Consider the following 17,370-nt stretch of genomic DNA (forward strand, 5'->3'; position numbering starts at 1 on the left):
CAGAATCACTGGGTGACACAACAAGGTGTCTTTGACGTTCAGGTGTATGGGGGATGGTGAAGCCCTTCTTTTGGACCAGTAGTACATGTAGGAAGAGCTGGCAGAGGGGAGAAAGAGAAGCATACTTTGGTTGCAGGCATTTCAAATACAATAGGTTCAAGGGGCAAACAAGATTTTGAAATAAAGTCTTAGAGTGACCACATGGAAATAATAGTATCCCAAAGTGTTAGTTTTATAAGGAAACAGAGATGTCATCTAGACTAGACTCCTACATCATCATCATCATCATCATCATCATCATCATCATCATCATACCAGTATTTACTGATAACTTGCCATGAACCAGGCACAGCTCCAACTGCCTTACGATTAACTCACTGAATCTTCACAACAACCCATAAAGTATCTGTTATTATTTCCATTTCACAGATGAAGAAATTAAAGGACAGAGAGGCAAGTTCTCTATGGTCACACAGCTAGCAAATGTTTCTCTCTGAATTCAGTGTCTGCTAGAACACTCCCCATGATGAGGCGCCCACTGACTCCCAATACACCCCACCCCCCTGGGCCATGCCCTGCCTCCCCCTCCCACTGCCCTCCCTGGACAGTTCCACCTCCTAGTCCAACTCAAAGCAATTCTACCCTGTTCTCTCTAAGGCCCTTCACATATCTGAAGGCAGGAATCATGTTTCCTTAAGGCTCCTCTTCTCCAATCTAAATGCACCAATTCACTCCACCGTTTCCATGTACCAGAGCCGGAGGTCCCTCACCACCCCAGCTCAGTGACTCACATGCTAGGTGGTTAAGCCAGCAAAGTGGAGCTGGTGACTCCCTCCTAGTCTTGTGCTGAGTTAATGCCTTCTACAACCCCAGCACATTCCTTTCACCTTGTAAAGCAGGGTCCAGGGGGCAGAAATGGGGCCATAATCTGCTATAGCACCACTGGCCGGTCACGTGTCCTGCGTATGTTACCATCCTGGCAAACAGAACGCGAAAGATCCACACACAGTTCCCATTCTTGGTCAGCCTGGAGGTCTGTTCCTGGCCCTCTTTATCCTCCCCCCAGGCCCCTCCCCTCACCACTCTCCTGCCCCCGAGGCAGTGCCGAGAGCAGGAGCTCCACTCACCATGGAGTTCATGGCAAAGTGATTGTGCTGCGTCTGGAGGTCTAGGGCATGCTGGTAGCTGACTCCGATCTCCGTATGGCTCTGGAGGAATAACTCCTTGTTGTGGCTTATCCAGTCGAACATCTAGAGGGGACAAGATGGTACAGAGTCATCAGAGGGTCATGAGTCCAACGGCGCAAAACTTTCAGAGGTACTAGAAGCAAAAACAGCCCCACTGCTGGTGCCCGGTGAGACCCAGTCGCAGCTCTCAAAGTGGGGTGGCCCACAGTCTGGTTTCCTGGGAGACCTCTCACTTTTAGCACAAGGACCCACTCTCTGCCTCTGTGTTTCTCAACAGAGCCTAAGGGAAAACACGTGAGAGAATCAGGGAGATGAAGTTATTTACTATCCCTAGTTACTTCCCCTTTGTAAAAACATTTAGAAAACCTCAAAAGGGTCCCATACGTGCTTTAGTGACAGGTAATGAGGGGACAAGCTAGGAGGCTTAGTCCACTCCCCAGGAAAGGAGAGAGAACCCCTTGTTAGAATAGGGCGTCCTAACATAGCACATATGTACTGCCTGACCACACACTTTGTTAAATTGACTCTGAGCTGAATCAACTTTTCTAGAAACTACAGCCTCACAAATCCAGGGTTTCCGCTATAACTCATCAGGAACCAGAAGAGGAGGATTTTTAAGGGTAGAGGAAGTCCTGTCTGGCACAGTGGGGCACTGCCATTTTCTTCCCCTTAGCTCTGCACTCTGGTTTTCTTTTAGGTTTCCACCTGTATCCCAGGCGGTGCATATACTTTAAGGGTCCCTGACCAGAATCCCAGCTCCAGGGGTGGGCTGGGTGACTCTAAGAATTATCCCACCTCAGAACACCAGATCTCGCCAATCAGTGTATAACACCTCCCTGCCAATGGGATTGTCTCAGAAATTGGAATGTTATCTAATTCAGTACAATAAAATATGAGAGGACATTTGCTGGAAGTTTCTGGAAAAACAGAATCCTAGTTCTTTAGAAATACCTTCTGTTCCTCTGACAGTGTCATTGTGACCCTGAGCCTCAAAGTGCTGCAGCCATTCTTCTGGCAGCTTGAAGGTGAAGAAAACGGGCAGAGAAATGGTGTAGCCAAAACAATGGCAGGAAACACAGGCAGAGCCCTGATTGAGCCTTGCCTGATCTCCACCTTGTCTCTGGACTTCCTTAGTACCTGAGCCAAAAACTCCTCTTTATTATTCAAGCCTATTTAAGTTGGATTTTCCGTAATTTTCTATCCAGATCAGTCAAGTGGTACAGCCATGAAAGGTGCAAAACCTTTGGAGAAGAGGACAGCTATACTTGGAACTGGCACAGTTTGGGATGAGCTGAAGGCTGCAGTAGAGGCTGGGTCCCCTGCTGTGTGCACTATCCTGGGTCCACAAGCTGTGGCCAGCCGCACATCACAGACACTCAGGTGGGCTTCTATGTTTTTAGAAATTATTAAGTATGAGGGGAAAAAGAAGACAGGTGCCCCAGAAGTTTAGAGGAATCCTGTCCTGCAATTTTTGATCTTTAAAATGCTACCTCTCAACCCTATTCTAAAATAATTTCTCATCTTTTTTCCTAATTGACAAAAGAACTGATAAAGTTAATGAAAATATGAAATGCCTGAAGTCCTTGGAACTTGTGATGAAAAGTGCTTACTCCACACACATTCTTGGCTATCTGTCCAGTGGCCGAGAAGTGACCTTCTCTGTAATTTCTGTTAAATGCTATTTAGATATGCAAATAAGCAGTGGGGTTATGTGCTAGCTCCAGAATGATTAGATGGCCCACTGCCAGGTCCCTGCTGGACTACAGAACAAGGAGAGCTGAACATGGGCCAGTTAGGGTGGAAAGCAGAAAGAAAAGTGAGTTAAAAGACAGGCGAGAGTGAAGAATACTGGAGCAACTGAGAATACTGAGAAGTCCTTGTTGAAAGCACTTCTCACAGAATGAGGTCTGAGCCCACGCCATTCTGCCCAATCCTGCACTCCACGTTGGGGCACAGGAGCTACTCTCCAGTGGTCGGGCTTTCTGGGAAAGTTCAGCTGTGCTGGAGGCAGCGTTCCAAAGAGATGACACACGTCTCAGAGAGAAAAAGACCTGCTCTGGGGACCAGATGGTCCCACGTGATATCAGGAATCAGGGTCTCCCCAAGATGGGTATTTGCCAACAAACTGTCTCAAGTCTTCTTTTCATTAGATCTGAATCCGTTGCCCAATGGCATATAATCCTCACCTTTCCAAGCCTGGCTGCCTGCAAGGGTAACTTTCATTTTTGTTACATTCAGTGGAACTAGCTGCAGAGAGAGAATGTGTGTGTATGCATGTGTGCATGTGCACATGTGTGTATGTGTGTGCACTCATGCGCATGTGTGCAGTCCAGTGGGATGAAGACTAGGCTGGTTCCAAACCTGGCTCTGTCACTAACTATCCATGAGACTTTGGGCAAGTCTCTTCATTTCTGGGCTTCTCATTTACAAGGCATAAGTGGTTGTCAGAATGGAGGAAAGCATCCTGGTTTACACTCAGCTCAATTTGGAAACTTAAAGAATGTATTTTTTTCTATTCAAAATAAAAATATTTCAATGAGTCTCCTGGATCAATGCTACAACTTACATTTATAACTTTTTGAATAAAAGCATGTGAGTGAGAAAACTGACATTGATAGCCAAAGAAAGGCAGCTTCTTCCTCTCAGCCCTGACATTTGTCTAGTGCATTATAATTCAAAACATCCATTGGCACACTTCACCTCACTGAATCCACTAGGCCTACTTTACAGATGGGAAACAGGGTCAGAGAAGTGAAGCCCAGGGTCTAGAATTCATTCATTTCACCCACTGCACAATCGCTGAGTGCCTGTTGAACCAGGCTCTTGGGACAATGTCCTACTTCTTCCACTCCGTCTGGGTGCCACAGGGCAGTTGAGCCCCCAGAAGGCAGCCACCAGGATGCTGTGGGGGGCTCCATCTGAAGGTACTGTCCCTTACGTGGGGTCATTCACACAGTCTTCTCCTCTCTCGTCTCTCTTGCCCCATCGGTGCATAGGGGATAGTTGATTCAAACGGCTTCACTTCTCCTAATACATATTTAGTGAATGAACATATGAATGCATAAGCAAGTTGGCCTTGGGCTCTGGGGTTGCTAATCTCCAGACAAGCTGACCCTTTCTAAGCTCCCTTCCACCTAGAACATTTTATGATTTAATCTATTTGAAATGGGCTCTCTGGAAGGCACTTGAACTAGACTGACCCAAAGATCTAAAGAAAAACTAATGAAAATATCTCTACAGTGGTTTCAAACATTGTGATCTATTTTTTTTTTTTTTTTTGAGAAGCTACAAATGGTAGGTTCAACAAAATGTACTATAACAACAAAATTCCTCTAAGAGGAAAGTTCATGTCTAAATAATGAAATTTTATCTCTTTGTTTGGAAACCAGCATAGTTTTGTCTAATTAAGAAGATAGATGTTACATGTAAGCAAGCAGCTTTGGTTGTTTTCTTCTTTTTCATGTTTTGTTTTTAATTAAGTTATTTTTTTTATGCTGGCTAAAATGCAGTGAATATACAAAAATTTGATTCTTAATATATAATAAATGATAAAAAAGAACCTACTTAAAATGTAAATTAGGAAAATAAACAGGAACCATTTTCCCCTTTTCTTTTAAAGATGAGGATGACTAAACGGTTATTATTGTTCTGTTTTTAATGAAGCAGAAACTATTTCATAGAGCAAAGATATTAAATAAGGATCTTGGGCTTATTTTCCTCATTTTCAATTTAGCAATGGAATCTGCTATAGAGTTTTAACTTTCAAACCACCTCACCACCTACCGTGAGTATTTTATACTGTCTGTAATCACAGGCTATGCTGGTTTTAAGTTGCTCGTATTCAGGTCTGATGAGCTGATTAAGAGGGCAAAAGACAATGATGGATTTTCTTTACCTAAATATGCACACTCCAACATCACCCGTGTCCCCAGTGTCCTGTTTGTACACTGCCCGTGATCCATCCATCAAATCCTGTGCCCTCACGAGTACCGACAACCTCCTTGCAGGCAAACCTGACTATGTCTAGAAACTTATGATTCCGCAATAAAATTTCATGTGTTTTAGAGTGCAAACACCAGAGACTTCAAACAGGAGACTTGGCTTCTAGTGCAGATTCTCCTGTATAAACCTTGACAAGTTAGGTTATTGGCCTGAAGCTCAGTTTCTTTATCTGTAAAATGGGGATGGCAATTTACACTATTTTGACCTTAGGGCAGTAGTAGTAGTGAGATTCAAATAAGATAATGGTTTCATGCTTTGTTAAGTGCTACATACCTGATAGATTTAAAATCCATATAGTGAGCATATTTTCTGGCATATACGTCTATAGTGTTTTCAATTAGAACATGAAACAGACGAAAGGTATGATTTAGAGTTGCAGTACGCTCACCTCACTGCAAAATCACCATGGGCTAATTGAATCCCAACTGCAGCTCATACACAAACACATACATCCACAGCCCATGTCTCTTGGAAATGCACCCCCAGAGCGACCACAGGGAGCTACACAGACCAGGAACATTTATGCATCTTCCCACTGCCTCCGCCTTAACACACACTCTGGGGCCCTGTAGATGCCCTTGCCCACACAGGACTCAGACCCATACACACCTTCTTGGTTATGCCTGAGCACACCGTTCTCCTGCTCATCCTGTGAGCCTGACCAGGGGTCTCACAGCCTCCTGCCTTGCTTCCGTCTTCCCCCTTCCCCATCCCCTCTGCCATACCCCAACGCTTTCACTATTAGAAACTCGATCCCTTTGGCTCTTAATAGTTTTCACTCAGGAGAGATGCCTATCAAAATGCATTATTCCAGCAACCCGTCCTGGAATTAGTTTATCCTAATATGGGAACGGCTCAGTAAGAAATGGCTCAATAAGAAATAGCTCAGTAAGAAAGCAAAGCTCTTTGTGAGCACGACCCAGGGAAGAGATCCTAAAATGGGGTGGCGGACCAACCCGAAACAGGAGAGAAGGCCTAAAATGAGGAGTGAATGGGAACCAAAAGCACATTTCCCCACTTTACGAATCTGCCCTCACATAAACTCTGACCCTGGGGCACACGTTCTTGTGCAAACAGGACAACACACGGACCCCGCGTATGTGTTCTGGCCCGGGACCCTCAAGCCACTTCAACCCTCATTTTTGATTACCTACTCTCCCTAGGATTGAGCTTTTCCAAAATGGGCAAAGAGAGAGAAAAAAATCAAGGATCTTGAAATGTGAACCTTGATTCTAGATTCCTAGAATTCCTCATGGAAGGGAATCTGACACCTTGCCTCTTTTGTATTTTGCAAGGCTTGCATGCCATAGGGCAAAGTTCGAGAGACCATTTTTATATTGGTATCTATAGATAGGGGCAGTGGTTGGGACTTGTGCCCAATGGACTGTAGGTGTCAACAAACATCTATTGAGGGAGGTAAGATTCTCTGGGCTTTGCCTATTATTTCCGTTAGGAGTTTTTCATGTCAGGTAAATACTTTAATATATTGTATAAAAGAGAAGTGATTTTACCATAAATCCAGATGATCTGGGATGGTGTCTCAGCCTAGTTACCTGGGAGACCTCATGACTGTAACCTCAGGAATCATACAGAATACCAAGCACTTCACCAGCCAGACTTCGTCTCTGTCTATGGATCCCCTGGCATGTTTCTTACACCCTCTATACCCAAATTCCCTAATTCCCAAATCTCAGATCTAACATCCTAACATGTTGCTCACGTTTAGAACCTTCCCAATTTTTCTATACAACAGGGTAATGTCCCACTATAAGCAAGGGGTTAACAAAACCCTCCTGCCTTCTGCGTGATAATCTAACATTCAGGTAACATCCCAGTCCTGTTTCCCTGGAAACGGATCAGGATAGTATATGCCAACACATTACTAAATCATCCTGTTATAAAAACTCCCCCAGCCCATACTGGTAAACTGCATCTGATTGGAAGGACTAACAATGAACCACAAATACCTGATGAGGACACCATACCTTGGGCTTCCCTGAATGGGGTGACTCTTGTAACTGTCACGTCCATTGCAGGGACGCTGAATGTGGTGCCAATGGAGCTGTTACAAGAGCTACTGGCTCTTTCAGGGCAGCTGCCCTCCATGGATCCTGCCTCCTTGCTCCTGAGCCAGATTGTGCAAGGACTGTCCTGTTGGCAAGCCATGGTTCCCATATTATGTCATCCTGAGTAGATCAGTGCCAAAGGTGGTCCATGGCAGTCTTGTAAGTCAGAATGCTAAGTAGAGTCTAAGAAGACTCCTTGGTAGGTGATGCGTCCATATATTTCAGAGCCAAACTATATATTCAACATTACCGTGCCTCCCCTTGTCTTCCCTTTCTCCATCCTCCTTTCCATTTTTAATTTCTCTCAGTGACAAGAGTCATAATAATGGTAACGACAATAATAGCAACTAACGTTTGTTGAATGCTCACTATATGCACTATATGCCAGGCACTGTTCTAAGTACTTTACATACGTTAACTCATTTGATCCTCTTAACCTTATAATTATCTCCCTAATATTAACCCCCAATATTATCATCTCCATTTCACAGACTGGGAAACTGAGGCAGAAAGAGGTGAATTAACTTGCCCGAAGCTGCCACGCAACTAATAAGTGGCACAGCCAAGATTCAAACAGCGTCGATGCTGTTAGCCCTGTGGCTCCGCTTTCCCATGCGCTCAGAGCCTCATTCCATCAATCCCTCCCATCATCACCAAACTTTCAGGAGTGTGTTCTGCCCCTGCCACTTTTGTTTTCCATCCACTTCCTACCTAGCCCTTGGTATGTGGACCACCTTTACTACTTTCTTAAGTCTGCACACACAATGTAGACCTATCATCTCCTCTTTTCTGAGTTCTTCATCCCTTCGATTCCCCTTCCCTTTGGTCTCCTGTCAGAATCTGCTGCAGCCCTTCTCTGAAACTCTATACTCTCTGGCCCTCTGACCGGGTCGTTTTCAGAGGCAGGCCATCTGGCTGCAGATACGACGAGCTTCCCTCTCCTGCTTTCACAGGTCTCTAACCCACGCTAAATTCTCTCAGGAGAACCAGCACTTTGGCACACTCGCACTCTCTTCCTTGACACACCATGTCTAGTCTCGGCATGACAAAAACAGTAAAAACATTCACATTTGGAAGCTCACCAGTCCAATCACGGCTTCCCTTCCTGTCCCCCACACCCTTGCTGTAACACTCTCAAGACTTGGCCATCAGCCCTCTGCCCTGTATGCACCAGGCTCTGTCCACTTGAAAATCCACCCAGGCTCATAACTTCAACAACACAAATAGAATTTCCTATTTCATGTGTCAGGCCCTGTGCCAAGCACCTCTGTAGATTATCTCACATAGTCTTTATAATAATGCTACAAAGCAGGTATTATTAATTCTATTTTAACCATGCTGAAAACTCAGTACGAAGATGAAAAGGAAATTGCCAAAGATCACATAGTTTGTAAGTGATACAGATAAATTCAGAATCTAGTGTCCATCTGAACCTTAATCTCATACAATTTCCTCTGTTCCAGGGTGCCTTCTAACCTTAACTGCCCAGATAACTGACAAGAATAAATATGTGCTAAGCTCTGCGCAGCGAGCTTTGCACACACTATCTCAGCCTGCATCACAGCCCTATCAGGTAATAGATACCATCATCACCACCTTCTTCTAGTTGAAGAAACAGATTTAAAGAGATTAAACAACTTGGCCAAGGTCACATAATGAAAACTCAAATAGCATATTGAAGACTCAAATCTAGGTCTGTATGACTCAAAGTCCATGCTTTTAAACCACTATTGAATTGTCTCCCAAATACACACCTAAGTCTCAGGCTACTGCTTGTCACGCAGTGCCTGTGACTCCATGCAAACATCCCCGTGATGCTCCATAGCCCCTCCACGACTATGTCTTTTCCATGAATATATTGCCTTCTCCAGACTTCCCGCATTTGTACCTCATCCCCAGAGCCCGTTTAGTCTTCCTTTCCTCAAATAACTCTGAAATATATCCTTTACTTTCCATTGCTGCTGCTAATCACCCTTCAGTCCTGCCTGCCAAGATTACTTAAGTCCCTTCCTTACTGGTCTCCCTGACTCCATTTGTTTCTCTTTTACCAAAACATCTGTCCCCACCAGGTCTACTTCTCTAGTACACTGCTTTTATCATGTCATTCCCTCAGTCAAAAAAAAAAAAAACCAAAAACAAACAAACAAAAAACACAACAAAACAAACACAAAAATAAATCACACAAAATTATTGTTGCTGTCATCTACAATGCAAAATCCAATCTCCTTATTCCGGCATTCGAGACACCCCCTTCCTCCTGACCTGGTCCAAATCTGTCTTTCCCTATTATTTCACACCAATGTCCTATACCAAGCATCCTTTCCAGCCATGTTCTATTCACTGCCATGCGAATACGTCATACCATACCCATTTGACCCCATTTTTATGCTCACATCCTTCTCCTCATGAAATGCTCCACACTCAAATACCAAATTATTCCCATCCTTAGAAATATAATTGGAGTCTCACTTCCCCTTGGTGCCTTCTTTGAGCGACTGAGCCCATTCTGATTTCTCTGTCCTCCAAATTCACTACTCCGGTGTCCATCATAGTAGTTCACAAACCTAGCCTTATTTGAGAACCATCTTAAAAAAATACAGCTTCCTTGAGATCTTGATTCAGGAGGGGCATTCCAGGTGATTCTGATGCACTTGCATTTTTATTTAAACAGTTCATCTGGAGACTTATAGTGGGATAGCTGATATTAGATTTAATCCATCTATAAACTAGATGAAAGCACTGTTCAACAGTCAGCATAGACCAACAGTCCAGGAAAGAAGGAAAACACACGTAAATCCAAAGTGTGCCCTAAAGTTCTCCTTGGGGGTATGTACAAATTGTGAGGCAGGAAAATAAGAGCTGAGCAGAGAGCAGCGGTCTTGATGGGTCTAAAAAAAAAAAAAAAAAAAAAAAACAAAGTTCAGGACTGGTAAGGTGGTTGAAATTTCAGTGACAGGATATTAGAGAAGAGGGAGTTAAGAAAAGGGAGTCCTAAAAAAAAATCTTCGTTAAAATTTCCTTCAGGTCCTTGGCCAAATCCTAAGCTGTGAATATGCAAGGCAAGACTCCAGAAGACCTAGCAGAGAACAGCTATGGGAAGTGGAGGGTATTGAGAGCTAAGCAGAAATTTTAGAGGTTACATAGTGCTGGGGAAATGTTTGGAGTTCTAATTCCAGCAGTGTGAAGAGACTTTGGTGAATACTCTGGGCTGAGCTGAAACCCCAGAAAGACCAGGCTGTTGAAGTAAAAACCACATCCTAAGAATAAGGGCTATATCCTCAGATTAATGAAAAGATAAAAGTAGATCTGCTACAGTAAAGACTAAAGCAAGGCTCAATATGATCAAGACCTGCCGGTAATTTAACTGCATCCCAGAACACTTAATGGTATTTAGAGAAAGATAACCTAATCAAGAGTCTGCACAAAAAAATATCATTTACAATATCCAGCATATAATATAAATTATTAGACATATGAAAAAGCAGAGAAAAGTAATTGCTAATCAAAAAATAAAACTGCCAATAGAAATAGATTCAGAGATGATCAGGCTATGAATTAGCAGATGACTTTCAAAATAACCATAATTAACACCTTAAAAAAAAAAAAGGAGAAAAAGAGACAAAATGGATTAAAATATAGAACACTGCAACAGAGTCTAGTTTTCTGTTTCTTAGAGCCAGAAGCATCCTGATACAGTGTCATGTTTACGATGCTTAGGACAATATTTTATTCACTTCTTAAGTACCCACTGTATTCCAGACCTTGAATTAGAAATTGACGATAAAAGATCAAGGTCAGAGTCTAGTGAAGGAGACAAATGTATTCAATTTTCTGTCAATTTTAAGTGTGAAAATTACTATGTAAAGTGTGTACTATGGGCTGACCGCAGAGGAGCACTTGGTTCAGCTTGGTAGAGGTAGAGACGGGGGAAAGCACGGATAGCTTCCAGAAGGTGGCAAGAGCTGAACGACACTTGAAAGACAACAGGACTTAGGTGAGAAAAGTGTAGATGAGAAGGGCATCTTAAGGAGAGAAAACGGCTTGAGCGAAGGAATGGAGGTTTATAACAGCATGGGACAGAGAGGAGGTACGAAGAGCTCTGGAGCACGAAGCCAGAAGCAGTGAGAAGGGATGGTAAGAGACAGAGGGGTCAGGTCACAAGGGGGCAAAGATCACAAGGCAGAGGAACTGGGCCTTTACTCAGCTGCAGTGGGGAAGCACTGAAAGGGAGCTATATGGTCAAATTCGCCTTTAACCCTGAACTGGGTGTCTATACTGAGGCCCCAAGACAGACAGTCATTTATCTCATTGCAAAGGGGAGTCCAAGCCAGTCCTGAGCTCACAAAACAACAGCAACTGGCACATGACAGACTTCTCACCAAGGGGATTCTCAGCCTCCCTCGCCCTCTCCTTCTTTTTGACTCCTCCACTTCCTTTTCTCACAAACCCTTCAATGTCTGGGTCAAAGAAGATACAGATAATAAAGGAGATAAAGATAACGTATGAAAGGTGCCCAGCACAGGGGATGCCGACACACAGTAGATGCTGCATGAATGCTAAGTCCTTTCCACTTCCACGGCGCTCAGATAAGGTATGCGGGCAGTCGCGAAAAGCAGTTGTTTTCTGATTAGAGAAACCCAGACTGCAAAACTTCATGCTAAAGTCACACAGTATCTCTGAACATGAGCCGCAGCTCAGCTCTGCATAGAGAAGCACATGCTCATGTTAGGCCTTAAAGGGCTCTCCCTTCATTCTTGCCTTCCTCATGCTAAGTGATCTAAAGAAAAGCCTCACCACGTCCATTACTAATATAAATATTTTCAGACTTTAAATAAGGGGTTTGTTTGTTTGTTTGTTTTTGCATTTTATTTCTAGTCTGTTTGCCTGGATGGACTGAGTTCCCTACAGCACTGGCATACAGTGTCCTCCTGTGGGGAAGAACTGCTCATCCAGGAGCCAGCAAGTCAAGCAGATGGGAAACAGGACCAACCAAGCAATGAGGCGGCCCAGGCAGCTCCAGGATATTGACTCCGAGGGGCCAAATTCCTTCCATCTGAACCGCAGATGCTGATAAAATATTTTCAGAAATGGAGTGAGGGAATGTGTTTCACTCACTTCCCAAAATGTAGCATCGAAGAGGTCAAAGCCTATTTAATCCAAACTAAGAAAATAGTGCCCAGCTTTATCCCACAGCTAAATTTAGTCATAAACTGAGATCTAGCCCTTGGCAAGTTAATTTAGATGAGCTAATGTTTGTTCCTGGCATACAGGATGCACTCAATAAATGGTAACTATTATTGTTACTGCAAAAATGGAGTGTCTGCTGGATGTTCTCATCTAGTCCTCCCACGCATCCTAAAATCGGCTATGCCAATCACTTGCACATCTGGGAAAAAATTTTCACATGGGCTAAGTAGGAGGTAGCCTTCCTTCAGGAGTCTCTCTCTGAGAGAAGGGGGGAGGTGCTCTGCATAAAGGGTCTGTGCTAAGTGGGCTTGACCTTGAGCTCAGGAAGAGAGCGAGCACGCCCCTATTCCTATTCCCCCCTCTTCCAGTAGCAGCTTCTGCAATGGGGCCCAGGCAGGTGAGCGACCACACAGTAGCCAGGCTCCAGCACATCCACGAGGAGAGGCTTGGTCATGCTTCCAGCTTCCAGACCTTACCTGGCAGAGCACAACCTGCAGGAGCTCAGGAATGAAGAGCGCAATCACCCCTCGAAACCCTCCATTTCTTTAACAGTCTTATTCAGAGAACTAAGGGAAATTCCTGTAGATAGATAGTGTCATCGTCCCTAAGAGTAGGACAGATATGCAAATCACCAGATAACTCATGGTAATGTTTTTAGTAACCTTAGTCACCACTTCTCTCATTTTTCTGTAACTTAAGAGAAATTAAAATTTGAGTTTGATTTACTCATCCATCCTCTTTTGAAATGTTTTTGGGATTTCCCTCCACTCGCATCCTCTTGTCACCATCCTAACATGAGGCCTGTAGTTACCTGAGCTTTCCTTCTCCCCTGGCATCCAATCAATCAATCATCTAACCCATTTTTTTAACTTCAGTGTATCCAAAGTTCAGCCCTCCCCTTTACATTCCCATGACCACCTCATCTGCTCACACTTGGATTACTATAAAAGGACCAGGACTGGATTTCCTGCGTCCAAATCTTTCCGTTGCAGGAGAAACTCGCAAAAACCCCAGTTAAAGTAGCATTCCTTAGAAGCACCCAGCAGTAGGGGGTGCTCTTGTGCCAGCTCACAGAACTCACAAGTTTTGTTCCATCAGGCAGCCGAGTGAGTACAGACTGTGCCACGGTCCATTTTCTTTTATTTGGCACTGACTGTGCGCCTCTGGAGAACACAGAGTTATCTAAGACACTGGCACTGACCTCCAGAAATCTGCAATATAATTGAGGGAATGAGGACTTTAAACGTAAATGTATTGTCATCTGAGCATACAGCTATAATAGAAGATGAGCTGGAACAGGGCCATTGGGCGGGGGGGATGAATAAGGGCTACAGGAAGATGCCCAGAGGAGAGAAAGACCACCTCCAACAGGGAAGAGTGGGGAGGGCAGCATTTGAGCTGGACCTTCAATGGGCAGGGTGGGAGGAAGGCTAATGTAAACAAAGATTATGAGAAAGTGGGACTGTGCAAGGCACGGAACAGGAAGTCTTGATGATGGGGGCTAAATGCTGTCACCTTCTTCATTCTAGGTCCTTCTAGATGTACTTCCTCTTGACACCTCATGGCAAGGGTCAGCTCCCCAGGGAAATCTCCTAGGACGGCACAAGTGCCAGTCTGAGGTGGGACCAGTCAGCCCACCTAATCTGCACTGAGGAAACCAAATACCCCTTTCTTCTCTATATCAAGAAAGGGCATGTCTTTTCTCACCATCATAGTGACTATCCCAACGGCAGGGCCTTTCATATCCCAGAAAAGGGTCTCTAAGGAGGAACCAGAGGTGAGCCAAAGGGCAGAAAAATGAGATTTCCTGGTGGACATGGAATGAGGGTCATGCGGGAAGGACCCTTCTGAGATGCCAGTTGAGGCAGATTTCCTCCATGGGAATTAATGTTCCTCTGCGTGTTTCACCATGGGTTTTCTGACTCCTCCAAGATAAGACCCAGAGGCTTTGGCTCTGCTTGGGAATGACCTCAGGGAGAGCCTTGGGACATGGGGGATGGGGCTGGAACAATCGACACCCTGGAGCGAGGCTTTTCCCTGAAGAATTATGATAACTACTACTGACCTGGGCACACCTAACTCGAGGCACCCGACACCTGCCAAGTGAACGCTTTCAGCCTGGAAAGGTCTCTCCACGCGTACATGTAAGAGGACATCCTTTTGTATTCACATATGAGACAGTGCCTCTCTCCATTTGCATGGGAGAACATAATTCTCTAGGTGGAAATATCCTGATGCTTCGGGCTGGCTTGAGCTACAAGAAACAAGTGCACCGGCACACAAAATCATGTTCTCACTTGCGGAAGTGGGATCAAGAGCTGCCCACCCCTCCCCATCCCTTCCAAAGTGTGAAAACTCATCCCAGGAAGGCCACATTGAAGATTCGAGCCCACATCAAATGACAATAAGCCAGAAGAACTAGCGGGAGTTCTTCTGGGCAGGAAAAAATAGGAAGGTCACTTAGGACTGTCTCCGAGTCATCTGAGGGCTGCTCTGCAGGAGAAAGAAGAGACTAGTCCTGGAGAACCACAGAGAGCAGAGATAGGACCATGGGGTGGAAGCTCCAGGAAGGCAAATCCTGGCCTGGTGGGAGGAGGGCTTTCTTACAAATGGTGCTGTATAATGATGACACGGGTTGCAAAGCCAGTGCTCTTTCTAGAAGCCCTGGCTGAGCCTCCCTGCCCGTGTTCTCTCGGCCCTCCCAGGGAGGCCTGAACACACGTGGAGCTCTTCCTCAGCTCCACCCAAGGAAGGAAGCAGGACTACAAAAGGGAAGCTAAGCAACCAGTTCAGAGAGAATGGATGCACAAAAGGGTGGGGTAAGTGCAGGCTGTAGGAGGTGCAAGGGCAAGGAGAAGAGAGGTCACGACAGAATAGGAGGGAGAAGGGGTCAGTGGGGTAGGACAGAAGGAGAAGGGAAGGAAGGCGCCTCAAAGTAAAATGCCTGAAAGGGATCTTGAAAAAGCTACCTTCCCCAGACTCGATTTGGTTTGGTTTGGTTTTGTTTTTCACTTTATAAATTGTACCTGAATGTCTTATGTTCTTCAAAAAGGGACTGAAGACATTTCTTCCACTTTCCTTCCCAGGGCAGAACTAACATGTTTCCTTTTTTCTTGGACCACCTTTGCACCCTCTCCCCCATACAAGCTAGTCTCCCCCTCAGTCCCAACCGCTGCCGAGTAAGCAAAAAAGACCTCAGTACCTAATTGGGGTCTAACTCCTGGAGTGATTACTATTTCCAACCACCTTTTTCTTATAAGGTATTGGAATCACATCAATGCTGAACCTGATTTTCCCTACACTATTCCCCCATCCACGGTGCAGGGGGCGGGGAGACATGGTCCCCAGCACCTAGCCGAGGACCTGACACATAGTAGACACTCTATGTCTGCTAACAAACAAATATTTCTCAGTTACTTCCCTGTGCCTCACACAAGTTCTGTCTCTGAACTTAGCTCACCTAAATTGCTGTGGACAGAATCAGTATGACAATCTGCATTCTGGAAAGTACTTTTAACATAGTGTCACGTTCTCGGTGTCAAGGCCTAACTATGGGATATGTAGTTCCATAGGGTCCATTCACAAGTAGAGGCCACATACGCAGGCTGTTCACATACGACACAGTTCAGGTCTTGGCCCCATCCAGCCCTCGTGAGAAACCTGGGGACGAGCCAAGCCTCGTGTGCCTAGCGAGGCCTTCCTCCCAGGCCTTCCTCCTTTTGCTCCCACACCCACAGCCCTGGTGCAGGCCTGGTGACTGCAGCATACAGTGGGGCTTGAAAATGCAGGCAAGGGAGAAAGGAGAGAGAGAAAAACAGCTTTGGGAGAAAACACTCACACATACAGCCTGCAGAACATTGTGACTTGGATTATTTTTGGAACCTAATGTTTCTAATGTTCAAGGGGAGGAAATGAAAAAAAGCAAGCAGAGATTCCCAGGACCAAAAGGCTAGAAATAATACAGGACACTGTGTCCTGTGCTGGGGTGGAATACAGACACACTTCCTCACCCTGAGCCCAGTCAACAGGGGGTGGAGGGGGGCGGCAGTTTCAGGCCCAGTAGGAGGAGGGTGGGCAGGAACACGAGGGCACCGGAACCTTTCTCCAAAAAAGCAGGAAATTACAAACCGCCCATAAAGATCTTGCCCTTCTGGCTGCCCCCAAAGGTCGTAGCTCTTTGAAGCCTCCCTCCCAACAAGAAAGGCGAGGGCAACTGAATCACAGAGACCTGTCAGCATGTCCCCTGGAGGCCTGTCTGTGCTTGCCCCTTTACCAGAGCAGTGGCCAGGACAAAGGTCAGATGACTCTTACCCTCCATTTCTCCCCAGCCCCTCTAGCCACCTCCTGGGTTGCTGGCATGTACGTCTTTTCTCCTGCTGGGCAAGGTCAGGTGTGTATGTGTGTGTGACAGAGAGGGAGTGAGAGTGAGAGAGACAGAGACAGTGACAGGAAGACACACAGACAAAGAAGGAGCCCCAGCCTCGGAGCAGAGGGCTTACCTTCCCATGCTGCCCACCTATCTCCATCCCAGACACACCTCCCAACCTCACCAAGTCTCAGTTTTCCCATCTATGAAACGATCTTCATATCCACGCCTGCCTGGCCTGCTACACAAAGTAGATGGGAGACCGAATAATGAAACACCATGATTGATGATTTGGGGCGGGTCTCTGCTTCTGGGTCAAAATTTTCTATGTAAAAGGAAGGGCTGGACCAGAAAACCTCTAAGGTCAGGAATGTGAGAACACTTTAAAATGTGACGTTCGAAAAAATATTATGTATTATAATTACTACAATGGCACTTCAGTTTGACGAATGACCGTGGAGTCATGCTCAGTGCGGCCTGAGAGGAGCAGGGACTGGAGCATGGTGAAGAGAAGAGGCAGCGGGCCAGTGTCTGGCAGGAAGGAGAGGCCGCACAGTGTCCC

At 45.3% G+C, this 17,370-nt stretch overlaps 1 protein-coding gene across 17 annotated transcripts in view; it reads right to left on the minus strand.

The window, feature by feature from the left end:
• Positions 1–17,370, minus strand: part of KALRN (kalirin RhoGEF kinase) — a 592,295-nt gene that overhangs the window by 360,785 nt on the left and 214,140 nt on the right. For all 17 annotated transcript variants that reach the window (XM_036219576.1, XM_036219573.1, XM_036219571.1 and 14 more), the window contains exon 6: positions 1,128–1,250. In XM_036219576.1, the coding sequence (XP_036075469.1) occupies positions 1,128–1,250 (123 nt within the window). The remainder of the gene's footprint in view (positions 1–1,127; positions 1,251–17,370) is intronic.

Source organism: Rousettus aegyptiacus, unplaced genomic scaffold (assembly GCF_014176215.1).
Source record: "Rousettus aegyptiacus isolate mRouAeg1 unplaced genomic scaffold, mRouAeg1.p scaffold_m13_p_4, whole genome shotgun sequence".
In the NCBI taxonomy this organism is placed as follows: domain Eukaryota; kingdom Metazoa; phylum Chordata; class Mammalia; order Chiroptera; family Pteropodidae; genus Rousettus; species Rousettus aegyptiacus.